At 40.8% G+C, this 24,063-nt stretch overlaps 1 protein-coding gene across 1 annotated transcript in view; it reads left to right on the forward strand.

Annotated features, from left to right (window-relative positions):
* The first annotated feature begins 4,233 nt into the window (after positions 1-4,233).
* SGCZ (sarcoglycan zeta) overlaps positions 4,234-24,063 on the forward strand; it is a 482,281-nt gene continuing 462,451 nt past the window's right edge. The window contains exon 1 of the mRNA XM_075752098.1: positions 4,234-4,305. Within this exon, the coding sequence (XP_075608213.1) occupies positions 4,267-4,305 (39 nt within the window). The 5' untranslated portion in view covers positions 4,234-4,266. The remainder of the gene's footprint in view (positions 4,306-24,063) is intronic.

A 24,063-nucleotide genomic window follows, 5' to 3' on the forward strand; every position in this document is an offset into this window, starting at 1 on the left:
GAGAGGACAGAGCACTCTGTGCCATGTCGTTTGGGACGTACGCCCATCTCTCCATCTCTGGAAAGATAAAGAAATCATGCTAGCTATTTTGCACTGGAACTACTGTGCCTGTTTAAAAAGCATGATTTGTTGCTGAACAACTGTACTTTCTCACTGCTCCCAGCGCAGGTTTGAACTGCACTTGCTCACTCTTCAGATGTATCACAGAAGTTGGCCGCCATCTCTACGTTAGCTTGTTAATACCTTATGATTATAAAAATGTTTTTACAGACTTTATTTAGGAAAACAGCTCCCCTGTTTTTTGCATGCAGTCTTGAATGACTGCAGAATTTATTTTTTTTTTTAAGTCCAGGAAGCAACTTTTCGAGATTGGGTAAAATTCTGCTCTGATCTGGGGGACCATTGCAAAGTCCTGCATACATTCTCTATCCTGCTCTTGTACTTCAGAGTCAACGCCACAACAAAAATATGCAACAAGGATCTGCAGAAAGCAAGCCTTTCTAGCCTTAATAAAAGGGGAGAAAAATAAACCCAAACAAACCAAAAACCAAAACCAACCACCAAACAACCTAGAAGACTAAATACCAAAGAATAATCTAAACTTGACCTTAACCTCAGTGAAGTACTTCAACATTAAACACTCAGTTTTTAAGGATGCTTATTCTTCCAGGATTCTTCTCTCATACAGTCTTTAATTATATCCTGACAGTACAATCTTTAATTATATCCTATATATAATCCTTAATTATGCTTACCAGGAATGCCTGACATCATAGGAAGACTGGGGCAAAGGAAAGACATAGGACTAGGCAGTGAATGATTTTTGCATAGTGGTTTGTTAGTGGGGGGAAAAAAAAAAAAAGCAAAGCTGGAAGGCTTAGCAGATGAATGCACGAATAAAGGTGATATAGTAGCTAAGGCGGTTGGATTTACACAAAATAACAGAATTTTTGCATTGGTTTGCCACATGTTGACCTGACGAACAAAGAACTTAAGGCCAAAGTCACAGCTTGGTGACTTTGCAGACTGCTGCTTGCTTTGTGTTCTTCATTTCCAGACACTCATTTGCAAGCACCAGGCTCAGGGCTCATTTTCGGAGCTCAGACTCTGATTTGCTTAAAGATTTGCTGGTTCTGCTTTGGATCTAGCCTCTTGGCTTGGTTTCAGTTTTCCCCTGTATTAATAGTAGTGATAATATTTACCCTTATAGTAAAATTTTGTGTTGACATGGAGAATACAGTTGTTAACAGTGCTGAATGATACAGAAAACCCTCTTTAAGGAAAATAATAATTGCACTGTATGCAACGACTAAGACACAGGGCCATACATGAATAATGAGAATGAAAATGTCAGTCCTGTCTTCTGAATGAGGGCCCTGCAATGAGAAAAGAGATGTCTTACAGATTATAAGATATTTGAAGCAACTAGAAGCTTGGTATTAATTAACTCTGGAGTGCCTGCCTTAGCAACAAAAAACACTTTTAAAGTCACTTGTTAGGGTACATTACCTATGAAGAGTGAAACATATTTTAAAGTATTATTCAAGTGACTGTCAAAATCAATTTGTTTTGCCAGATTTTCTAAGGAAACTAGGCTTATATGATTGGCCTGTCAAATTTCCTTGTCTCTTCCCTGAACTCTTTACAGATATCAATCAACTCCAGCAGAGGATTCTCAAATGTATCACATCCCCACACATTTTGTACCAATATGAAAACAAACTGAGGAGTGCCCTGCTCAAGAAAGTTTGTGGTAAGGGAGCAACAAGACAGCAGAAGGTCATGGTGCCGCAGGACATTTTGTTTTTAAAAAACTGCATTTTGTGCAGCTATTTGTTGGTCTGCTAAGCACTACGCAAACAGGTGTAGATGTATGCTCCATACATCTACAGGGGGCTCAGGGGTCTTCTGGTTATCCAGTGGCAACGGCAGGGCACCAAGGTGCTCTCATACTACGTCCCTTGGTTGATGTCATACATTGGGGCAGTCCTCTCCCCTTCCCAGGACTGCATATTGACACATTTGGGGAGGCTTAGAAGTGCCTTCTGAAAGAGGTTTTCCTTCAGCAAGGTCTCTTACAGAAGCCTCTCCAGGTTTTTTATTTGGGGGTGTGTGTGGGGTACAGTGATATTTTTGTGTCCGGGAAAAACACTCTTTTAAATTTCTATAAGTCCTAAAACTTGATTTAGTGTCCACTTTGGCAATCTTTTATTTGGACATGAGTCTGTTGGCTCACACAGGAATGCCAGACCAAGTCTTTAATCTTTACAAATGGCAGTTCTAGATTAATGATAATAATGATATTTACAGTGCATTCACAATGAACCTGGAATTCATGTACAATTTGTGCTAAGAGGAGAAACGTCATTTGCCTGTGTCTGCCTTGCATCTGTGGAGTTTTCCAGAAGATGAGGGCTCTGTTCAGTCTCCAGAAATGGCTATTACTGGCCATCACCCAGGGTTTAAGCTTATGTTAACCTTGAAGTGTTGGAAGCTGAAAACAAATCTATATTGAACTGGAAACAGAGTATGCACTTTGAGCTATTAGATCTGTCTACTTATGTCGAATTATCAGGGATACCAGTTCTATTTAAAGTACTGTAGAAAGGAGATGATAGTACTAGAAAGTGATAGTTCTGAATTTGCCATTCATGGGGTTAATAAATAAGGCCCCCTAAAGACTGATAGCAGGAAACCCAAAATCACAGCCTTGTTCTCCAAAACTGCAAGTGACAGATTTATGATAACGGACCGTGATAAAATCAGGATCTTGGTGGGGAGCAATATGAATTTTTAAATCTAATTTTGATTCTCTTTGGAGTGATGTGAGAGCCTCAAGACACTGAATCCTTTGGAAAAAGAGATTAGTAAAGTAACACCCTGAGAGAGACTCAGACTTAATCCATGTGCCATCAGAAATGCTGCTCCACCAAAGCTGCAGCACGTTAATGAGACACTCAACAGCTGAACAAAAGCCCTGCACCTCAAGCCTAAGATTGAGAAGTTTCCCATCACCTTATTAATTTAGATACACCTGCAGATATAAATATGTATACATATGTTTTTATGGGGAGCGATACATGAGGCATTAAGGGTTTCTTAAATTGGTGAGTGTGGGTATTATTCCAGACACGTGGGGCTAGCGAGAGGAGCCATTTGGGGAGGGTGGCGGGGGCCGGGGCGCCGCGGAGGGGTGCGCGGGTGGGGGCCGTGCTCCCCCCCCCCCCCCGGGGCCGCGGCGGGGCGGCGCTGGCGGGGCGGCGGCCGCCGGCGTTAAGACCCGGGGGCTGCGCTGCTCGGAAAGACGACGTCGCTTTTTGAGAGCTGGAGAAATCCCCCCCCCCCACCCGTGCGGTCCGTGAGGCGAGAGGAGAGAAGTCAGTCACCTGGCGGTGAAGGACAGTAAAACAGGAACGAAGGGGGAAATCTCTGCCTCTCTCCCTCTCTCTTCTGCAAAAGATCCACCTCCTGTTTTCCTCCCAACTCTTTTAGCATAACCTTCAAAGAAGACCATCCCCTACAGACTTTCTTATCTTTTTTTTTTTTTTACTATTATTATTGTTATTATTGACAGAATACCTTTAGCCGCAAAACAATTTTTGAGTCTATGCAGGACTTAGGGGATTTTGTTATCTTACCAGCGAAATTGTTCATCGCTAATGTCTTGCCCTCACAGGGTGCGAAATTAGCTACCAGACTAGGCATGACGGAGAAAGGCTTTTATCATAGACTATTCTCTCCAGTTTGAACACATTTGCTTGAAATTTGCTGCATGATGCTGTCCAGGAAAGCAGGATTTTTTCTCGGGATGCAGCGATTCGCTGGTTTCTGAGCTTATTGCAGAAGAAAAAATAATCTTTAAACTGACTGGGTTGGTTTTTTTTTGTTGCTGTCTCCTCCTTTCATTGCCAGAGGACGCGAATCTCTTTCACCAGAGAAGGATCACCTGTCGCTTTAATCCTTAAGGGAGTTCTTTTTAAAAAAAAAAAAAAAAAAAAAGTGAAATAGTTTATTTATTTATTTATTTATTTATTTATTTATTTATTTATTTATTTTAATCGGTGGAGGCGTGATCGCGGAGAATGAGACTGAGGGGAGCTGCCAGGGTTTGGAGGACAAGGCTGAGTTTAGGCTGGAAACTGAGACACTAGATTTCCCCCTCCCTTCCCCCCCCCCCCCCCCCCCCCCTTTTATTTTTTTATTTATTTATTTTTTGGCACAACTTCGCTAGTTCCCCCTTCGCTCCGCTTCGCTCAGTTTCGCTCTATGGACAGATCAGCAAACCTGGACACGGAGGAGCTCAAGGTAGGCGACCCGCCGGGTGCCGTCATGATGATTTGGGTTGGATTCCGTCCTGTCCTCTCCGCTGCCTGGCCGCGGGGGCGGGGGCTGCGCGGGGCGGTGCGGGGCGGTGCGCGGGGCTCCCGCAGCCCCGGGCGGGGGGCGCGGAGCCGGGCGCAGCCGCCCCGCGGTTGGGGGGAAGCGCTGGAGAGCAGCTGCCACAGCCGAGCGCGGCTTCCCCCTCCGCCTGCGCGGCCGCGAGCTTCGTCATAATAGTATTAATAATAATGATGATGAGAGTGATGATGATGGTCATGATGGTGGTGATGATGGTGATGGTGCTGCCCGTGTGCTCTCGGCGTTGCATCAGCGCTGGGGGCAGCGCCGGGCGCAGCAGTAATCTCGCCCGGGGAGGAGGCGGCAGCGGAGCTGCGGGTTTCCCGGCAGAAGTTGCCTCTGAAGCCTTCCTCACCAGGGCATCTCCTCTTCCTCCTCCTCCCCTCGCCGCCGGGAGCGAGGGGGAACCCCTCTCCCCCCCCCGCCCCCCCACCAGCCCCCGGCGCGGCGCCCGGGTCCCCTCCCCGAGCCGAGGACGCGGCGGCGGGGTGCGGGGCAGGGGGCGCCGGGTCGGCCCCCGGTTCCGGGGCCTCCTGAACAATAAAACTTTGCATTAGGACGGTGCAAGTGTGAGGCTTCCCCCCCGGCCCAGCTCTGGCTCCCTCCCTGCTGAAGGAGCATGCCTGAGAGCGCTGAGCATGCTCCTTTGCGGAGATGGAGAGCATGACCACACCTGCTGTTAGACCCCCCCCCAGCCCTTAGTGAAATTGGGCTTAAATAATAATAATAGTACAAATATAAATCTCTCTGTCAATCTATAGGGGGGTTAAGAGGGTGGGGCAGAGGCGGCGAGGGGGAGCGGGCGCATGGGGCGAGCGCGGAGGGGCCGCCGGGAGGGCGGGAAGCGACGGCTGAGCAGGAGCCGGAGGGGCGGTGGGGGGACACACACACACCTCGCCGCGGGGGTGGCGGAGGTATCGCTGCAGGGCTAAAGAAGCGATGGGAGAGGAAGGGGAAGATAGCCTTCCTCCCCCGCCGCACGCACAGCCATCCTCGGGACACCCACTCAGGACGCCGGCTTCCCCGCGGATAAGGAGGGCTCTCCGCGGGGGAGGTAAACTCCGGTGAGCACTGAAGTGCTGCCGTGGGCTCCTTTCCTTCTCGGACAAGGCTGTCTGTATGACATCAATGAATAAATAGATTCACTCCCCCAGTCTTGCTCGCAACTGCTATAAATCCCCTGAGGAAAGGCAGACCAGAACCGTAGCACTGCTTGGGAATTTGACGTGACGGAAGCACAGGACGGAGAAGGTAATAAAACAATTGCTTGCTTGAGAACCACTGATCTTCATAGCGCTTCAAGTACCGCCACGCCGCAAATGCTGCCTGCCTGAGCTGGGGAGTCCTCTCCCTCCTGCCTCAGCCTTTCCAGGATTTACAGGAGACAGCTGGCGTGGGAAAGGCAGGAGCGGAGTCTTCCAGTTAACGGGGAAAAAAGTTTTATTTCAATGGTTTATTTTTAAAGGGTCTTTAAAGAAAATACGCTAAAAGGGGACAGCACTTCGCAGGAATTGTCCTTAAAGCCTGAGAGGCGCGTCCCGCTGTGAGGGGGCATCCAGGCGCAGGGCTGGTGTAGAGGAAGGGGCTTCCATTAATCTCGTAGTCATCTGCGCTGCAATTAAGACTAATGTTGCAGCGTGTACAGACTGAGCGACCTTGAGCAAAGCAGCATAGCTGAGAAGTGGCACTGCTCCTGAGCATCAGCACTTTAATTTTTATTTTTTTTTTTAATTTCCCCCCTTCCCCTCACACGAGTGAGAAGAGCTTCAAAAGGAGGCATTTCTGTAGATGCTGTTAGGATCCGGGAGGCTTTCTGGGACGAGCCGCTTTGGCACAATGCTTTTTCCTGGCTTTCCCAGGTGGTGTATCGGTGCGTGGCTGCTGGGGAGTGATTTCAAAGGCAAGCAGGGTGCCGGCGGAACCGGGAGCGGTGCCCGGAGCGGCTGCTGACGGGCTGCTCCGCCCGCGTCGCCGCCGGCAGGGGGCGGTACGGGCCCGGCCGACAGCCCCGCGCCTCGCCCCGCGCCCGCTGCAGCCGGCAGGAATTTCCCACCCGGACAGGGCTCCTTGTGCCAAACGGTGATGCAAAGCAGCCGTACGTCTTGCACCAGCAATTTTGGGTTTTCCCGCAGTGCGAAGCGTCCGGCCGCTTTCCCACCAGTAGGAATATAAGGGGTGCAAAGCTCTTGGGAACTAAAGCGATTCCCAGCTGGTGACCTTGCTGTAGTTGGGCACAATAACGAGTGGCTCCAACACTGCTCTGAGTTGTGAAAAGCTTTCCTCATTTTCTGGCTAGTCTCAGGAGAGCTTAAGTCATTTCAGTGTTCCACTCCTTCTCCCTTAGGCCATCAGCAGTCCCTTGGCAAACCAAAGGGACGGAGTCAGGGTGTACCTTTAGCAGGCAGCTGTAGGTCCTGAGGTGTTGAGTGAGCTCTTACCCACATCCTACCGCACAGAGGGTTCATTTAAAGAATGTCAAACATGGCAGCGCGTTGTCATAGCAGAACTTGCTAAGAATTTAAGAAGCAGGCTGGACACTCTCTTTCATTGATACTGGGTTTTCTCCATTATGACAAATGTATGCCAGTAAGCATAAAAAAAAAAAAAAAAAGATAACTTCTCTACTAATACTACAAGTCAAATGTGCTGATTCTAATGATAAGAAGTAATAATGATATTGAAAATACATACCATGTGATATAGAAAGCTTTTATACATCTCAGATCAGGCATTAAATATAAATTTGAAATCTGTGTCTTATGCATTGCACTGATTGTAATGAATTCTGAATCATATATACAATGATATATAATAAATATATGTTTTGAAAGGTCATTTGTGGAAAACAGAACAAGTATCATGTGTGCAACACCTGCTAATGAGGGTAGGTGTGCTTCCTCTTACTAGTCCATGCACGAATTCCTGATGAAACAGATCAGTACTGAAAAGAGAGACTACTCTTCTAGAGATTTTGAGCTGTTCTTTTGATCTGTCTCATCTTCTGTCTCAGATGCATACATGAACTTTCTTCTGACTTTTTAACTCACAAGCCTGTGGGGCTTTTGTTTTAAAGGAGTAGTACTGAAAACACAGACTAAATAATTCTGTCATAGTTGCACTGTAGTCTTGGGATTAGTGTTGTGAAGCACTTTCTGTTACCTAAAGTATATGTGATTGTCCATACCTACATTTTAAACATACATGAAACTGTATGACTGTGAGTATTATGTACTTTGTAGGGCTTTGTAATTTGTATGTGTGTATAAAATATGATGAATTAACTTACAAACTTTACATTTAATGTATTCAAAACTTACGTTGATGCATTTGTATTTAATTGCTTGAAATTGTTCGAGTTTGTCTTGCAAGGAAGAGTGGAGAGACCTTTGCATTTACTGGACTGCTGTTGACTTGTGATTGTCATTGACACTGGATAGGTTGTTACAGATTTTGTCCATCACATTTGTCCAGTTGTTTGACATACAATTCCTTTAATGTATATCGTGACCATTTCTTTTATGGTTGTTTAGTAACCAAAATTTGTGTAAGGTCTTAGAGAGTGGGAGATAGTATTCCTTGTGGTCTATAAAACACTCATACTTTTGTTGAGGAAAGTTAGTTTGTAACTGAACGTATGCTAACAGTGAGATTATTAGCATGATGGAATTAAAAACATCCTGGAAACCATTTCTTATTACTTGAAGATGCTGGTTCAGTGAGAATTTTTCATTACAAACCCATGATGTTATTTTTAATAGTGTGTTTAAGTGTCTTGAAATTATCACTTTTAATATGCAAAAAATGTTAAACACTACAGTATTTCTAGATCATCTTGTAAACATTAGCTGAATTTATTTATTCATTTCATGAGAAAATATTTACAGTCTGTTTACGGTTTTACATTTTCTGGTGATATAAAACTACTTACTTAACATCCTCATGAAACTGGTCACGGATGAGGTTTTGCGATATTAGTCTTCCAATGTGATTTATGTAATCTATCAAATATTTGATAAAGAAGTTGAAATAAGGAAACCACAAGAGTTTAAATAAGAGTTCGATTCAGTAGTTTTGTGGTCTTAAACATGTAAATGACTTCACTGTTTAAATTAACAGGAGAACTAATACCCAGAGGAATTCTGTATTTTTTATTTTTTTATTTATTTTTTAAAGAAGGAGTCAAAGAAACTCATGTGCTTGGTGTGGTGTGGGAGGACTTTTGATGAGACTAGGTAGGTGGTTATATTTCTGTTTTAAGTTAGTCATTCCATAATGAAAAGTATAGTACTCTATAGCACTCAACATATTCTTATGAAAGTCTACTTCATTTATTCAGGTCTCTGCTTAGGACACAGACATCTTAGTGTGGATACTAAGGGATTTATCTTTTAATGCAAAACCTGCTCTCTCCTACCCTTCTCTACCTACAGCCCTCCAAGAAGCCATCATGGTTTACCAGGGCCCTATAAGCAATACTCAATAAAGACAATTAACCTTTGCATTCACAGTCAGAGAATTCAGCCTTTAAACCATTCTTCATGAAAGGTCAAGCTGAATTGACTTTAAAGTAATATACATGCAAATTCCTTTTCTCTGTGTTCTTATTGTGGATTTCCTCTTTGTCTCCCAATATGTGTAAGAACTAGACATAGTCCAGGAGGCTGGCGAGAATTCTATGCATAAGATATAGTTGTTCAGCAGACATAGAAGAAAGGTCAAGACAACGGCAGTGCTCTCAGTATACACTTTAGAAATCATTCCTGTACTATCACTACCAAGAAACAGTACTGACCTGTGGCCGAGCTTTTTGACATTGTACATTACAGCTTTGCTAAGCTCAACACTCTTTAAATGGAAAATACATCAAAATCTGAAGGCTTGGTTAAAGGGAAAAAAAGCACTTTATCTTCCTGTTCTCCATGGCTTTTGTGATAAATTTTGTGTTTTCTTCTGCCACCATATTCTGTACTTTAAAAAAAATAGATGTAAGAGATTTGCATAAAGGTTGGCAACACGTTATTTTTTTCTGGAAAGGAAGAGGTTAGTGTGTGATGCTACTGTAGGTTGTTTTATAGGTCTGACTGTAAGACTTGGAGACAATGTATAACTCATGCTAGAGCCTTTGAAAGATAAATCAGTCTAATGTGAAGGAATGTTTGGGAGTCCAAGTCATGCTTTCTTAGTATGTCCCTTAACATTTTGGAAATTGATATCGCCTTCCCAGCTTGCTGGTTAGGCCACGAGCAAGATTGTTTGTAAGGTATTATGGCAGAAATGTCACAATAGAGTTTTTCTGTGAAATCATTTCACCTTGTGCTATTTTGTATTAACTTTGTAAATCCGTGTCCAACGTAGTTGTTTCTTCATCCTCTAAGGATCCAGCATTCCAAAGGACAAGGATCAGGATTCAAATATGAAAAAAAATATGCACTGAGTTACAAATAAACACTTTTCTCACTTTAACATGGAAGTTCCAGGGGCCTCTTCATAGGGAAAACACTCTCATTTTATTCTCTCTTCATTTGAAAGAAACCTGGGGAACATGGCTTAGAAGTTATACCATTGTCTTTATTTTGAAATACTCTTAAATACATTTAAAGAGCTTACAGAAACCTACTTAACATCCCGTTGTACATTTAGCTTTAGCCATATATAATGGCTAAAGCTAGAATTACTTAACAGTCCAAGAATGAAGATTGACATTTATCTACTAAGCCATCAGATCCTTTGCTAATTCTAAGATATTACATGTTAACTGTTTGTTCCACAACAAAACCCTTCTTTGTGAAGAAAGATGTTGGGAGGTTGCTATCCCCAAGCACTGGGTTTTGTTCCTTGTCACAGGAACGAATGTCTGTTGCCTAAGCCACAGCAGTAGGAGACACAAAATGTGAGATTTTATTCTCTCAGTTAGCAATATTACTGCAGCTAATCACATAAGGCCAGATTTACAGAGGTACTGAGTAAGTTAAAGCAAGCTTGTGGTGCTCAACAACTTTAATTAAAAAAAAAAAGAAGAAAAAAATTGTGCTGTCTGTACCCCCCTTCTTATACCTCTAGATAACGTATTAAGGAGGATTGTGTGATTTAACTTCTGTGTATTTGCTCTACTTGAAAAGTACTGTATGAAGACAGAGTATCTTTCTGCAATTTTAAATTAGCAGTAGTTCGTTAAAACAGTGCAGTTACATCAGCAGAAGTACATCAGTGATATGTCTAAAAATCGCTGCCACAAGCAGTAGCATGCCTCAGGCATAAAAATCTGGCCTTTAGTCATATTTCTCTGTTTTATCAGTCCTCTTCAGTTCATCTGGGCAGCATGGTCTGGAATTTATAGGTTCCACCTTCCTGCTCCTACAACTCTTGAACAGACAAATTATGTTAGTAAACGGATGCCGCCACTCCTGAAAAAATCACTTCCTTTCCAGTTTCTAAGGAGGTAATCATGTACATTTAATGAAAGTACATAAACTGAAAACACAATTAATTTGAATTTGTGCTTTCTAAATGCATTGTTCTTTGTACTATGATCCTGAGTGAGAATGTATTATTACAGCATTTTGGATTGGGCAGGTTTTTTTAGGCTTTATCATCTGTATCAGTCTGGAAAGAGCAGATTGTTGAACCAGATCCACACAGGTATTTTTGCTGTTCAAGAGCAGTGTTGATGATACTTGTACTTCTCAGTTATGTGGGTCGTCTTCTACTCAAAACTGTTTCTACAGTATTTGGAGTCATGAAAGGGGAAAAACTCGCTAACTTCATATTGAGTATAAGCAATGCAATTGCCCCAGTTCAGAAGGTACATGGCACAACAGCGCTTTAAAAATCAGTATAGATTTTAATTCAGGAAAAACTTTAGAGAAAATAAATTTATTTTAAAATAGCAAAATTATCTGATTGATTGGTACATTGGTAGTTGATATATTGTGGTGTGTTGGGACCTGTAGCTGAGAAAAAATGCTATAAGCCACTGAATTTACAGGTAGCATTATTTCCAGGTGAAGTGATTCAGTAATACTAAATTATGTTCTTTCTAGTTAAAGCTAGTCCTCATGCACAAAGTACTCCATAAACAGCTCTGCTCCTTAACTAGTAGAAGACAAGTAAATTAACTGGGTTACAAGAAGGTTTCACGTTTGCTAAACTTAGAGTTGCATTTAATGAATCACCAACATACATAAAACAATCAAAACTAAAAGTAGAAAATCAATAGAGCCCTTGCTGCTTTATAAGCTGGTATGTTTCTGCACATAGATCAACAGTGATGACAAAAGTTGAAAGGCAATCTAAAATTTCACAAGTTACCTATAATAAAGAGGAAGAGAGCCAATTGAATCGAACCTCAGAATCTGGATTTTATCTTGCATTCAATTTAAAGCCTTTTATTGGAAAGAGTGTTAAATCTGAGCTCAGAAAGGTGCCTAGCCATCACACATCCAGCCTGCGTGCCATGTGCTGGGAGGGTGTCAGGGCTGGGTAGCCCCCTCTCCGTTCTCTGTCTTTCCTGATTGCACTTGTGGCTTGGGCATAGATGTGGTTTGGCTGTAAGTAGCTTTGGAAGTAGACAAGCCATTAACAGGTCATTATGAGAGCTCAAAGTCCTGTGTTTTCCAGAAACATTCATTACTGCCTTTAGGAGCTGCTACAAGGAAGGTGCCTACAGTGCAGTAGAGGCTCAGCCCTGGAAAGCCATCCGCAAAGACCCCACCAGGCACTGAGCATCTGCAGATGCCTCAGTTTTCCCTAGCGATGCTGCTTAGGCACGTCATGCTAATGGCTAATGCATATGCTTGCATATTTCCCATCTGGACTGAGAGGACTATCTTAGGGGCATTGATATTCATCTACTAGCTATGTCAGATTCTCCTGAGGACTGTGATACAGTGAGGGTGCTCAAATGATGAATTCTTTGCAAGCGTGAGTGCACACAATAGTAGCTCCAATGGCTTTCACTTGATAAATGGCCAAATGAGGTAAAAATGCCTGGATCTTCCCCTTTATGGGAAAGATTTTTTTACTATTAGCTTAAATCACATATATTTCTAACAATAAAAGGTGATTGTAGCACAACTTGGAGGGGCTGTTTCTATTTTGAAGAAAAGATTGAGCCAATTTTCTTCACTCAAAGCGATTGCTTGGTCATCATAGTCCAGTAAAACATTCAAGAATGTGAATCTCAGTCTAAAAGAGAGACTCCTGTCAAGGTTGTGAGGCTTCAGGAGGTACATAAGATTTCAGTTTGCATCTTGTTGTTGGTGGTGGTGGTGGTGGTTTTTGTTTTTTTTTTTTGGGCGGGGGGGGATTGGTAGTAATTTGTCTTGGCTAATTCAGGAGTCTCTCCGCTGAGCAGGTTGGCTGTCGTAAATCCCATTCACCGGGAAATATATGTGTGAGGAACGAAGCTGAATGATCTATGCCCCAATAAACGGCAGAGAGCATTTCAGAATGCATTACAAAGAGACTGGAAGTTTTTCCAAGAACACTACTTAGCCTTAAAGCTGAAACTCATGGCATCATTTATTACCTTCAATAGTTCAAATATTAGCTGTGAATAAGTACAAACTAGGAGTTACTCACTATAAAAATACACTCCTCCAAAATGATACAAAATCCTAATCATCTCTGAAGTTTAGAAGAGTTCAGGCAAAAAAAGAAAAAGACAAAAATTTGGACTAAGATCCATCTGTGCTTTGTTTTGCTTGAGTCATCACCAACAGATGGCAAATACTCTGTAGAAATCACTCAGCTGAGTTACTCCAGTTTGTGGGGTACCTAAGGCATCTACCCATAGTTCTAACTTTATACTCTTTGGCAGAAACTCAGTTTCCTTTGAAGGTTCAGACAGGTACCAGCACGCAGGCTTGTGCATAATTATGCCTTCAGATACAGGACCCATTATGTAAATATTGGTAATAATTATCTTCCCTTTTATTTCTTCCAAAACAATAGGTTTAAGTTCTAACACAAGCCTGTCTAGCTGTGTCAAATTTTATAGGCGGTTGCAAAAATAGCTAGCAACAAGCTGGTATTGACTGTCACTTCCTGTAGGACTCAAGCTGACATCTATTATTTCAGATATACTTCAGTTTAGAAATATTCTACATGCCATTTCCCAAAGACTTCTGCAGTTGAGCAGACATGAGATGAATGCAAAAACTGTCTGTTGTGTAGAGTCATGTTCCCACTTAATCTTCATGCAGGGAAAATTATTATTACATTTCATCAATGTTTTATTAGATTTGCTTGAAAAAGTTGGCAGAAGAATATCATCCTTCAGAGACTAACAACAAGTTAGTTAGTGTGTGCTGTTTCCCCAATACTGGCACTGATACTCTCATTTTGGTAAGTATATCTTGTTTTCAGGGGAGCGAGATACTATTTTTAGAATTGATCTCATACCTTCCTTTGTTTCTCCCCCAACTCATTATGAGGTGCAAGTGTGTATGTGATTGGAAAATGATCTATTTGCCCAGAAGAGACCTCTACCTAGTTAAGCTCCTATTTTGTTCAGTATTAATTTAGATGAGGTAGATAATATTCACTGTTCATGTAAATATGTCATCTACCCAGTCTACCGAGACCACTTGCGCTATTGCTTAATAAAATTATGGGTATGTGAGTAGTGTCTCTGTGTCTCATGATAAAATTTCCATCATACTGCTGACGGGCATAAAACAGAAGGCACCCTTTGCCAAGGTGCTGTCTGTCCTATTGAGCCTGGACTTGTGTAAGCCTTGATCAATGAATAAATGTATCTAGCAGGCAGCAAACTGCAGCATGATGAGCAGAGCAAAGAGGGAGCGCCTAGGAGAGCTGCACTGAAGCCTAGCACCTGATATGTCAAGAATTATAGATTATATTGAGTAAAATTCATTTCAGTTTTGGGCATATGCTGCTGCATCAGACTACAATGCTATTATTTTGTAATAGACATACAGAGCTTGCCAATGCAGTTTTAGAATAGCCAAGTGGAATGTAAAGATTTCAAGTCAAAAGGGAAGGTTGAGCGGTGCAATAACAAATGACAGCACAGTGATCATGTGCTGAGCTGGTGGCAAACTGAATCAAAATGGCTATATAGCTGTCTGCACTATTGTTCATGCTGATTCCTCACTGACGTATCTTAATTATTCACAGATTTAGCACTATGTTCTGTAATTTTTTAAAATACAGGATAACGGAGTGTTTTGTGCTAATATTACCATTCAGTAAACAATGTGTGGGTGGCATGTGCAACATTTAGATGCATGTGGGAAAGATAATGGGCAAAATTTATTTTTCTAGGTGCTAGAAAAGTCAAATGACTACTCAGAAAATTTGTAGGAAGCACACGTCTGTGGATATGGTCTTGCATAGGAGGTAATGGAAGCAGAAAAATCTGAAAATCTGTGAAAGCAGCTGATGTTGCTATTGTCAGTATGAGTTGGATGGTGTTAAGACAGATAGGTCTTACTGTCCCAATGGAACATTACCAATGAATTGGTATGCCATGTGTTTTATAGTTTTCTGATCTAAGTATAGGATCAAAACCTGCGCTCCTGGGCACTGCAAATTTCCCTTAAATCTATGGTTGGGACCCATTTCACTTAGTATTCACTGGATATTATTTTAGGGAAAACCTGTCCTCTTCTGTTGAACAGGTGCACTTTTCAGTTTCTCATAATGCCAAATAATTTTTTTGCTACCTCACTCTTCAAGAAAGAGCCAACGGTACTAGCAACTACAGGTATCAATATTGTTTTCTCCATCTGTGGAGAAGATAGCTTACGTCTGCTTATAAAACTAATAAAATCAATTACATTTGTCTTATGATGCTGCTGTGATTTTTCTTTAAAACAGAGGCTACTTAAGCTGCAATTTCTATGACTCTATCATCACAGCTTTGTCTATGTGCGTAAGAGGACTCATTTACATTTTAAATTATGGGAGGTTTAATAATTTATCACAATGCCAAAATATTCTATAGCATTTATATGTAAATGCTTCCTGAATCTTCATGTGACTCCCTCCAGATAAAACTGGTAGCATGAAGAGGAAGGGAACAGGAGAGGATGACAAGATGCAAGTCTACTGGAAGAAGCCAGTAGCACGATGTGAGCCAAATGAAGGTGCCTGCCATTGTCTTACCCAAGCCAGTTCAATACAGTTCTGTGCTTTTCTCTCACTCTCACCTGACCTGCCAGCAAGTTGCACATATTGAATGTGCTTAACTTTTCTAGCAATGATAAAGTGCCATAAATTTTAATTTTAGAGGGAATGAACACTTTTAAACCAAGATCCAAAGGAAAATGCACCTGAATCAGCAGTAGTGCAGAGGTAGTACGCTCTGTTGGAGGGCTGTGGGGGGCAGCTGGCAGCTGGAGCATCTTAAATTGGATCACCACTCACAAAATGGAAGTGGGGAACTGCAAGTGCATATAATGTTTTTCAGAGTGTGTATATGCTGTGAGTTACTGCTATTCACATTATTCCAGAATTTGGCCCAAGAATCATGATGTAAGGGCAGATGGTTGAGACATATTTTACACAAATTGCGTACTTGCTGCAGAAGGTTATGATGGTGGTTTTATTTGTTGTTTCTTTTATTATTATCATTAGATGTCTGGTTTAAATAAAGAGGTCTAAAATTGCCTAAATTTTTTTTTTCTTTTGATCTTGTTAACTAAAAAACAATTGTGAAAGTTTCACTATGGAAAGAATATTTTCTACATGAGGAAGTTAAATACCTATTTCCACTTCAGATAAAAGCCCAGTTTCCCTTACCTTGCAATGACTTGGAGTTCATTCATATGTATTTTTACCCCAGTAACATAGAAATTATTGTTCTTTGTGAAAGAATTTACCTGAAACAGATTTAAATGCAATCTCAGAGCACAAAACATGAAACAAGAAAACAGAGTTAAACTTTTAAAACAACCAATTTTATTCTGCACACAGCAATTACTTCTGCTGTCAGAAGGAATAAAGTTTATTGCTGTTGGAAACTTGTAAAAAGTCAAATGTGTTCCTGTAAAATGCCTTGTCAACTGCAAGTAAACAAGACCACACCTTTCAAGAAGCAGGCATCTCCTTATTTTAGTATCAATACGCTTTGTGTCCTAAATAACTGCTCAGAAGTAGTTACAAAAATGTGATTTGAATGAAGAGAAGGAAATGTTACATTCCTATGTGGCAAAGAAATCTTGCTCACTGACTTTCTAAACTGCCTCAGCCAGAATACACGTGATTCAACTGTTCATCTCACAGGGAGTTGAGAGATGTCTATATCCAAAAGTTGAAGTGGGATTCATATGGATGTCTTTGTGATTGTTATTACACTTTGTTGTGGTTTAACGTGGCAGGCAGCTAAAACAACCACACAGTCCTTCCCTCACTCTGTCCCCCTCCCCGCCAGGGGGATAGGGAAGAGAATTGGAGAGAAGAAAAATGTAAAACTCATGGGTTGAGATAAAGATAGTTTAATAGGACAGAAAAGGAAGATGATGATGATGATAACAACAATAGAAATAATAATAAAAAAACCAAACAAGGGCTGCACAATTGCTCACCACCTGCAGACCATCGATGCCCAGCTAGTTCCCAAGCCCCAGTCCAGCCCCGGGCCAACTTTTCCCAAGTTATATACTGAGCATGACATCATATAGTATGGAACAGTCCTTTGGCCAGTTTGGGTCAGCTGTCCTGGCTGTGTCCCCTCACAGCTTCTTGTGTGCTGCCAGCCTCCTTGTTAGCCAGGCAGTGTGAGATGCTGAAAAGTCCTTGACTTGGTGTAAATATTGCCTAGCAACAATGAAAAACATCAGTGTGTTATCAACATTATTCTCATACTAAATCCAAAACACAGCACTATACCAGCTACTAAAAATAAAATAAACTCTATCCCAGCTGAAACCAGGACACACTTCAAGAAAACTAATCCTTATATCAGTACGAGTCATATCACAATCAAGTCTAATGACAGATGCAATCTCTGGGTTTTTTTATTAAAAAAATACCTTTCAGGAGAAGAGGAGAAAGGAGGAGGAAGAATTACCTGTCTGCTCAATTTATTCTTTTTTAATCTAGAGCCCATGATTTTTTTTTTTTTTAAACATACCTCTAAAAAAACCATATGTTTTAAAAGAAATAGGTAAAATTGTAATGCATTCCTCATATACAGTCTGTATCAGGATCAGTTTGATGGGTAGTTTGCTTTTATTGGTACCTTCTTCTGAAAAAAACCAAACAAATGAAACCCCCAAAGCTGTAAATTTTCACAGACCAGGACTAAGAATGAGATGGCAATGCTGTTTACTGGGATAAATCAGGTGCTACTAACAGAATTTCAATACCAAAGGTTAATAATATCATCATCAGTAGCTCCTGAAAGAGACCTGACTGCCTAAAGGCAACTTAATTTTAAACACTGAGACAAGTCAATCAGTATACACCTAAAAATATGCATTGAGGGATGCGGTTTGCATACATTACAGCCTTGTTTTTTCTTTCTAACTTGTGACATCTTGAATTCTTTTGTTCACTTATAAAGAATGTAGGCACATATATATTTCTTTGTAGGGTGTGGGTCTGCTTGCTGCTGGTCATTGGGTAGAGAAGGAGAGTTTCTAGGGGAAAGACAGGGCACAGAGAAATAGCCTTCCACTCAAAATTCTGTACTTCCCATCCTAGTGTTAAAACATCTCTCTCACCAGGCTATTTGTCCAGTGATAGGGGGATGTTGATGTGTTAAAAATATAAATGTCAGCTCAGCCAATGTACATTGACTACAGCCTGAGCAGTTAGAAGGTGGGCCTGTTTCCCCATTTTTACATTTTGCATTATCAGAACTGATAGCCTGTAACATTTAAAGTGGCTGAGGGCACAGTGAAAAGCAAAATACAGAGATGTCAGTAAAGCTGTCTCAGTGCTCTTGGGAGCAGTACCCTGGATCATGACTAAATGGATCTTTCTGACCAAGTGCCAACAATTCTGGCAAGGCTGTGTGAAGGAATAAATCTATGGAACTCAACTTTAAAAAAAAAAAAAAAACCAAAAAAACCCACGCCTATTATGAGCTCCAAGTATGGGGTTTTTTTATGATTTGTGTTTCATGGAACCCAATGAAACTCCCAAATGAAGGGAGAAACCCACTTTCACTTGACACACTTTGTTACACTTTTTGCTCTGAATATGCTATGATTAGACTTATTATGTGAGGAAATATCCACATAGGCTAGCAGAGAAGGTATTTCTGTTCATGGTCATAGGATAAATTAAGAAAATTATTTCCTAGACATGTGCTTTGACTATCAGCCTCAGAAAGCAAATGGTTCTGGACCTTTTAAGTCATGTGGAAGAATAAGATTTATTGAAGGAAATGTAGTTACCTATTGACTCCTGGAAAGCAGTACAGCAACCCTGATTTTAGGTGTAATTTAGAACATAATGAATTCAGGAAAGTTGTAGTTTTATCAAGAGCATTGCTCTTAAAACTTTTCTGAAAAGTCATGTTGAAAGACTGTCACTAGCTAGGCCCAATAATTAATACTGCAGCAAAATATCAGTGAAAAAAAATAGCTGACGGCAAAATACCATATCCACGAGGTATCAGTTCTGGGGCTTCCTCCAGTTCCCCCATCCGTGGGATATATGTATGCTTGCCTGTAGCACTCTCTGCAGAAGCAGTATGGAGGAAGCAGGTCCATCATCCATCAGGTGGGTCATGCCTCTGCTGTGAGCAAGGTTATGGGAAGGAGATGCACCTATAAGTCAGTGGCTGCCTTGCCTCCACCACTGAGGCTTCTTTGACACAGAAATTGACATTAAAGCTAATATATTGCGTCACAATTTAGGAAATCTAAAATTTGCTTCTGGGAAAGACTTCTGTTTCCTAACTTCTCTAAAAAAGGCAAAATCTACAGGAGACATCTGCTTTATCTGCACAAGGGAAGATCATGTGCTATTTTACAAATACGTAAGCAGAAAAAGATTTTCCTTCAATAGCTTTACAGCTGATATGGAGAAAGAGAACCCAACATAATGAGGATAATACCAGACCTTTGATTCTGTTTATTTTAATTTTCTATTGCCTTTTTACCTTACCTCTTCTGAGTTATCTTTGTGGCCTTTCAGTAGTTTTCCAAAAAACATTCCTAAGAAAAAAGATTTTTGCTGGCCAGTTTGCTGATATAGTGTTCTACAGTAGCTGAACCACAGCCATCTTTTGCTTTGAATTCTGCTAAGCATAATTCCTCAGCCCTTTTCTGAGTAGTATGTGTATTAAAAACGTATATATGTACATATAGAGTCATATGTGTGTACAGCTTTTATAGGACAGTATAGTTTTTCTTTTTTTTCTTTATTTTTAATTTTTAGACTTTTTTTTTAATAACAGTGCTTTAAAAAGTCTGTTATTGTAGAATTAGTCTGCGTTGATTTGGATCTGAGTTTGTAAGTACTCATCAGAACAATCTCATTAATTTCAGTAAAATGAGGAAAATCTTGCTGAAATTTTTAGATTAATATTCATTTTCCAGACTTGAAAATATGAGCCATGTATTGTGACATGATTGCAACAGAAGAAATATTCACAGAAGCAGGTGGGAAAAATTTTCGTATGTCATGACCAGTGAGATAGGCACCAGTTTTGTGCTCATTGACCTTGTTGCTGTCTAGTGGCTTTCTGTACCACACACCCTCATTAATGGCAGCAAAGTTCAATCAACATGTAGAACCAGGGCAGCGTGTGAGTCTAATTACTGCAGCAGTGTGCATGTGTGTGATAATGGGCATTTTGTAGCCGAGAGCATAACAACAAAGACAATAGGGGTCAAAATTCGAAGGTCTTGACAATAACTGGCAAGGACATCTTAGTTTTTAGTAACTGCCGTAGCAATTAATCACAGTGAGGATCTTTTGATTGAATCTTTCCTTGGCCAAGGTTTCGCACCCACCTCGGCTCGGCAGCGGCGCCAGGGATGGACTGACCCACGCTCCAGGGGAGGAGGTGTTGGGCAGCTCTGGCTCTCCTGGTGGTGCAGCACCCATGACTCTTCAGCCGGCTCTGACTCGGACACCTTTCCCTTCTACGTTGTAAAAGCAACTCCGCTGAAAAAAGTGAGGTTTCAGGCGGTATTATTTTCCCTTTATGAAGTCTATAAAAGAAGGCAGTCCCTGCTGTTACCTTTCTCTGGCTCAAGCCCCTTGAAGCATCTTCCCTTTCTGCTTGGAGTTGGCTGAGTCTTCTTTGATGAGGTGATGGGGAATTGGTGTATATGGAGGATGGATTCTCCATTGCTGCTAGCTTCAACTCAGATTAAACTTCAGCTCAGCTTCAACTCAAACAATCAAGCACAAGCATTTTTTTTAGAGCTTTTCACTACTTATGGATGGAAGAAAATGTAGGCTAGTCATAAAAATAAGGGTCAGTGTTGCAGCTTTTGCAGCCATGTCATCACAAATATTCTTTCTTGCACTGAACCACTTACAGCCTGTAATACACTGAACAGAGATTTTACGTCTCCTTTTTCCTTCAGTTTCCAGCAAGGAAAACAAGTGCTCTGCTTCAGCAAGTGAATCCACCCATGCTTGTGATACATACACAGGCTATGTATGTGAGAATTATACCAACAATTACTGTTTAGGAGTGCTCTGCATGCAGATGCCGCAGAGAGTATTGAAAATGTATCACATAGTTATGGGAAACACAATAGGAATCTTTCTGCGAGTGAAATAATTATATTTTAGCCACGTTGGAACCAAACAATCTAGCCAGCTCTAAGTCTTTATTCACATGTAAAAAGATCATTTATGCATTGTAATGCACCCTTGTCCAAATAATTGTGCTGGAATATTGTATGAAAGTTTTTGAACAGCTCTGTAATAGCCATACTGTTGGATGACAGCAGTATCATTAGTAGCCTGCGTAAGTATTTCTAACCATGTGCAAATTCATCTTTTATTCCATTGTAATTTATCACACAGTTTTCACCTCCTATATATTTCAAGAGAAATTAACTGTACTTGAAATGCTTCCCAAGCCCAATCAGCTCCGCGTGTAGGTTAGACAATTTCCTGTTGGTGTAGGGTGGAAGTGCTGTTCCAAGGCTCACATCTGCAGAGGGGTGCTGGAAGACGCGGTGGTTCAGAGGAGAGCCACAAAACAGGGAAGGTTGCTGTTCAAGGTCTGTTTATCTGGTGAGGCACAGTGATTTGTAAGGCAACCAGAGGCATATCTCAAAGATCTCTAATGTGTCTGTTTGAAATAATTTTAATGAAGTTCTTCAGCAAAGGTTCTTAACCTTTAAGCATCAAAATCCTCTCGTGAACTGTAACTGAATAAAGGACATATGTAATCAGTGTCAGTTCTCCAGGAATGGAAATTGAAGAAAATATCCCTAAGTACTTGTACTGTCTTTATATGGTGTCCCCAAGCATCCTCCTATGATCACCAATTACTTTTCTGATCTGCTGTGGCTGGTTTTGTGGTCTTAAATAACCGAACCACCTTGGTTCTAATGCTTGCACTAGCTCATGTATTTTGAACATCTTGAAAAATACCCGCCCAGTGAAAGTCTGAATGAGCTTGGCCTGCTTAATTTAACAAACAAACAAAAAAATGAGACTTGACTTGATAGAATACAGAGTAACTTCGGCATATTAAGGGACTTCATTGTAGTGGAGAAGGGCATAATAATATGTGCTCAGGGCACGAAGGTAAACATATCCCCATCAGGCACACGAATTTATAAAAGGGAGCATGATTAGCTGCTGGAGTAAACTTACCAGGAAAGAGATGAATTGTCAGTCTCTTGATGTTTACAGGTTGAGACTGAATGCCTTTCAAGACGGTATGCCTAAGGCAGTCATAAATTATGCTTTAGTTTAATTTGTGTTACCAGCTCAATATGAGTAAATAAGCTAAATGGGTGAAAGAAACCTGTGACATTGAGGATAATCCAATTGTTCCTTAAGACATTAAATATCTGGAAAAATGGAGTAATCTCAAAATCTCTGACTGAAACATTAACAAAATGAAGCAATGTTTGCAAGTGCCATAAGCACATTTTCAAATGAGCTGCAGATTTTTTAGTAGGTATGTGCAGAGTAATTAATTTTATCGCTTTTTATTTTAGCCAAGGTTTTGTGGAAGAGATATATTGCATTTCTGAAAGCAGTGTAGCTATCCCAAAATCAACTGAATGTATGTGCTATAGCACCTTTCACAGGTGCATGTATATAGCACACAAATGGCAACCATGGCTTGACGTTAATTGCATTTGTTGTGAAGCCAAACTTCTTGCTGACTTTTTCAAAAGAATTCAGTTGCACAAAGATTTAAAAAATAAATTTGCAGGGCATTCCTTTGTCAAAAAGACATAGCATCTTTCATCTGGAAAATGAAACCCCCTGTTCTTCTAGAATCTAATAGAAAGTATTTTCAAATGGTAATAGTATTCTAGGCAGAAATCCAGAGCAGTATATTTGCTGCCTGAAAATATAATTTAGGAGTTGTAATATATTCCCTAATTAAAAGTATCATGCACAGTAGTGATTTTATTATTCATGTATTATCTGGACCATTGAACTAATCTGAAGAAAAGCACTATTCTCAAGGTCACAAGTGAAGGGGTTCCCTTCCTATTTTTACAAACAAACTATTTGCTTTCCAGTAAAAAGGACTTTTTTGTTTGTTTGTTTGAAAAGTGACTTACTATAACTTGCTATGCAATTATTGTTAGACTTCAGCTAAATACAGGTTATATTTCTTGTCTGAAGGAACACACAGAATTACTTTCATGACTTTTTGTTTTGTGGTATATGGGTAATACTTCATAAATGTAAATAAATAGATTGAGAACTAAAATAAATACTATGTAAATCTTATTATTTTTAACTATAAGAGTAAAGCTAATTTTAAATAATTTGAAAGAAATTGGAATACATAAAATGTGGTTGCTCTATAGTGTCATGGTTTTGTCCCAGACGGCAGCTAATCACCAGGCAGCTGCTTGCTCACTCCTCTGACCACCAAGGGGATGGGGAGGAGAATGAAAAAACATTGTGGGTTGAGATAAAGACAGTTTAATAGAATAACAAAGGTAGATAACAACAACAACAATAATAAAAAACAAGTGATGCAGAAATTCAATTGCTCACCACAATAGAAGGAAAAAACCAACAACCAGATGCCCAGTCTGTTTCTGAGCAGCGATCCCGCTTCCTGGTGGGATTCCCCAGTTCTATCCAGAGCATGACGTTCTATGGCAGGGAATATCCCTGTGGCCAGCCTGGCCCAGCTGTCCTGGCTGTGCTCTCCCAGCTTCTGCTGCACCTGGCAGGGCGTGGGAAGCTGAAAAGTCCTTGTCCTAGTGTAGACACTACAACTACCTAGCAACAACTAAAACCATCAGTGTGTTATCAACATTATTCTCATACTAAATCCAAAACACAGACGTATACCAGCTACTAGAAAGATTATCTCAGCCAAAACCAGGATATATAGTTATTTTCTGTTGCATCAAGCCTACAAGTATAAAGTTTTGGTTCATGTGTATTACAAGTTTTTGTCTGTATCAATGATGAGTGGAGTCAGTTTGTTCCAGATTCAAGCTGCAGAGACTTGGCTCTAAAGCTCAGACTGTAGCAGTAAACCCAGGCGAGGTCTGCAGGTCCAAAATTCAG

The sequence above is a fragment of the Balearica regulorum genome, chromosome 4 (assembly GCF_011004875.1).
Source record: "Balearica regulorum gibbericeps isolate bBalReg1 chromosome 4, bBalReg1.pri, whole genome shotgun sequence".
Taxonomy (NCBI): Eukaryota; Metazoa; Chordata; class Aves; order Gruiformes; family Gruidae; genus Balearica; species Balearica regulorum.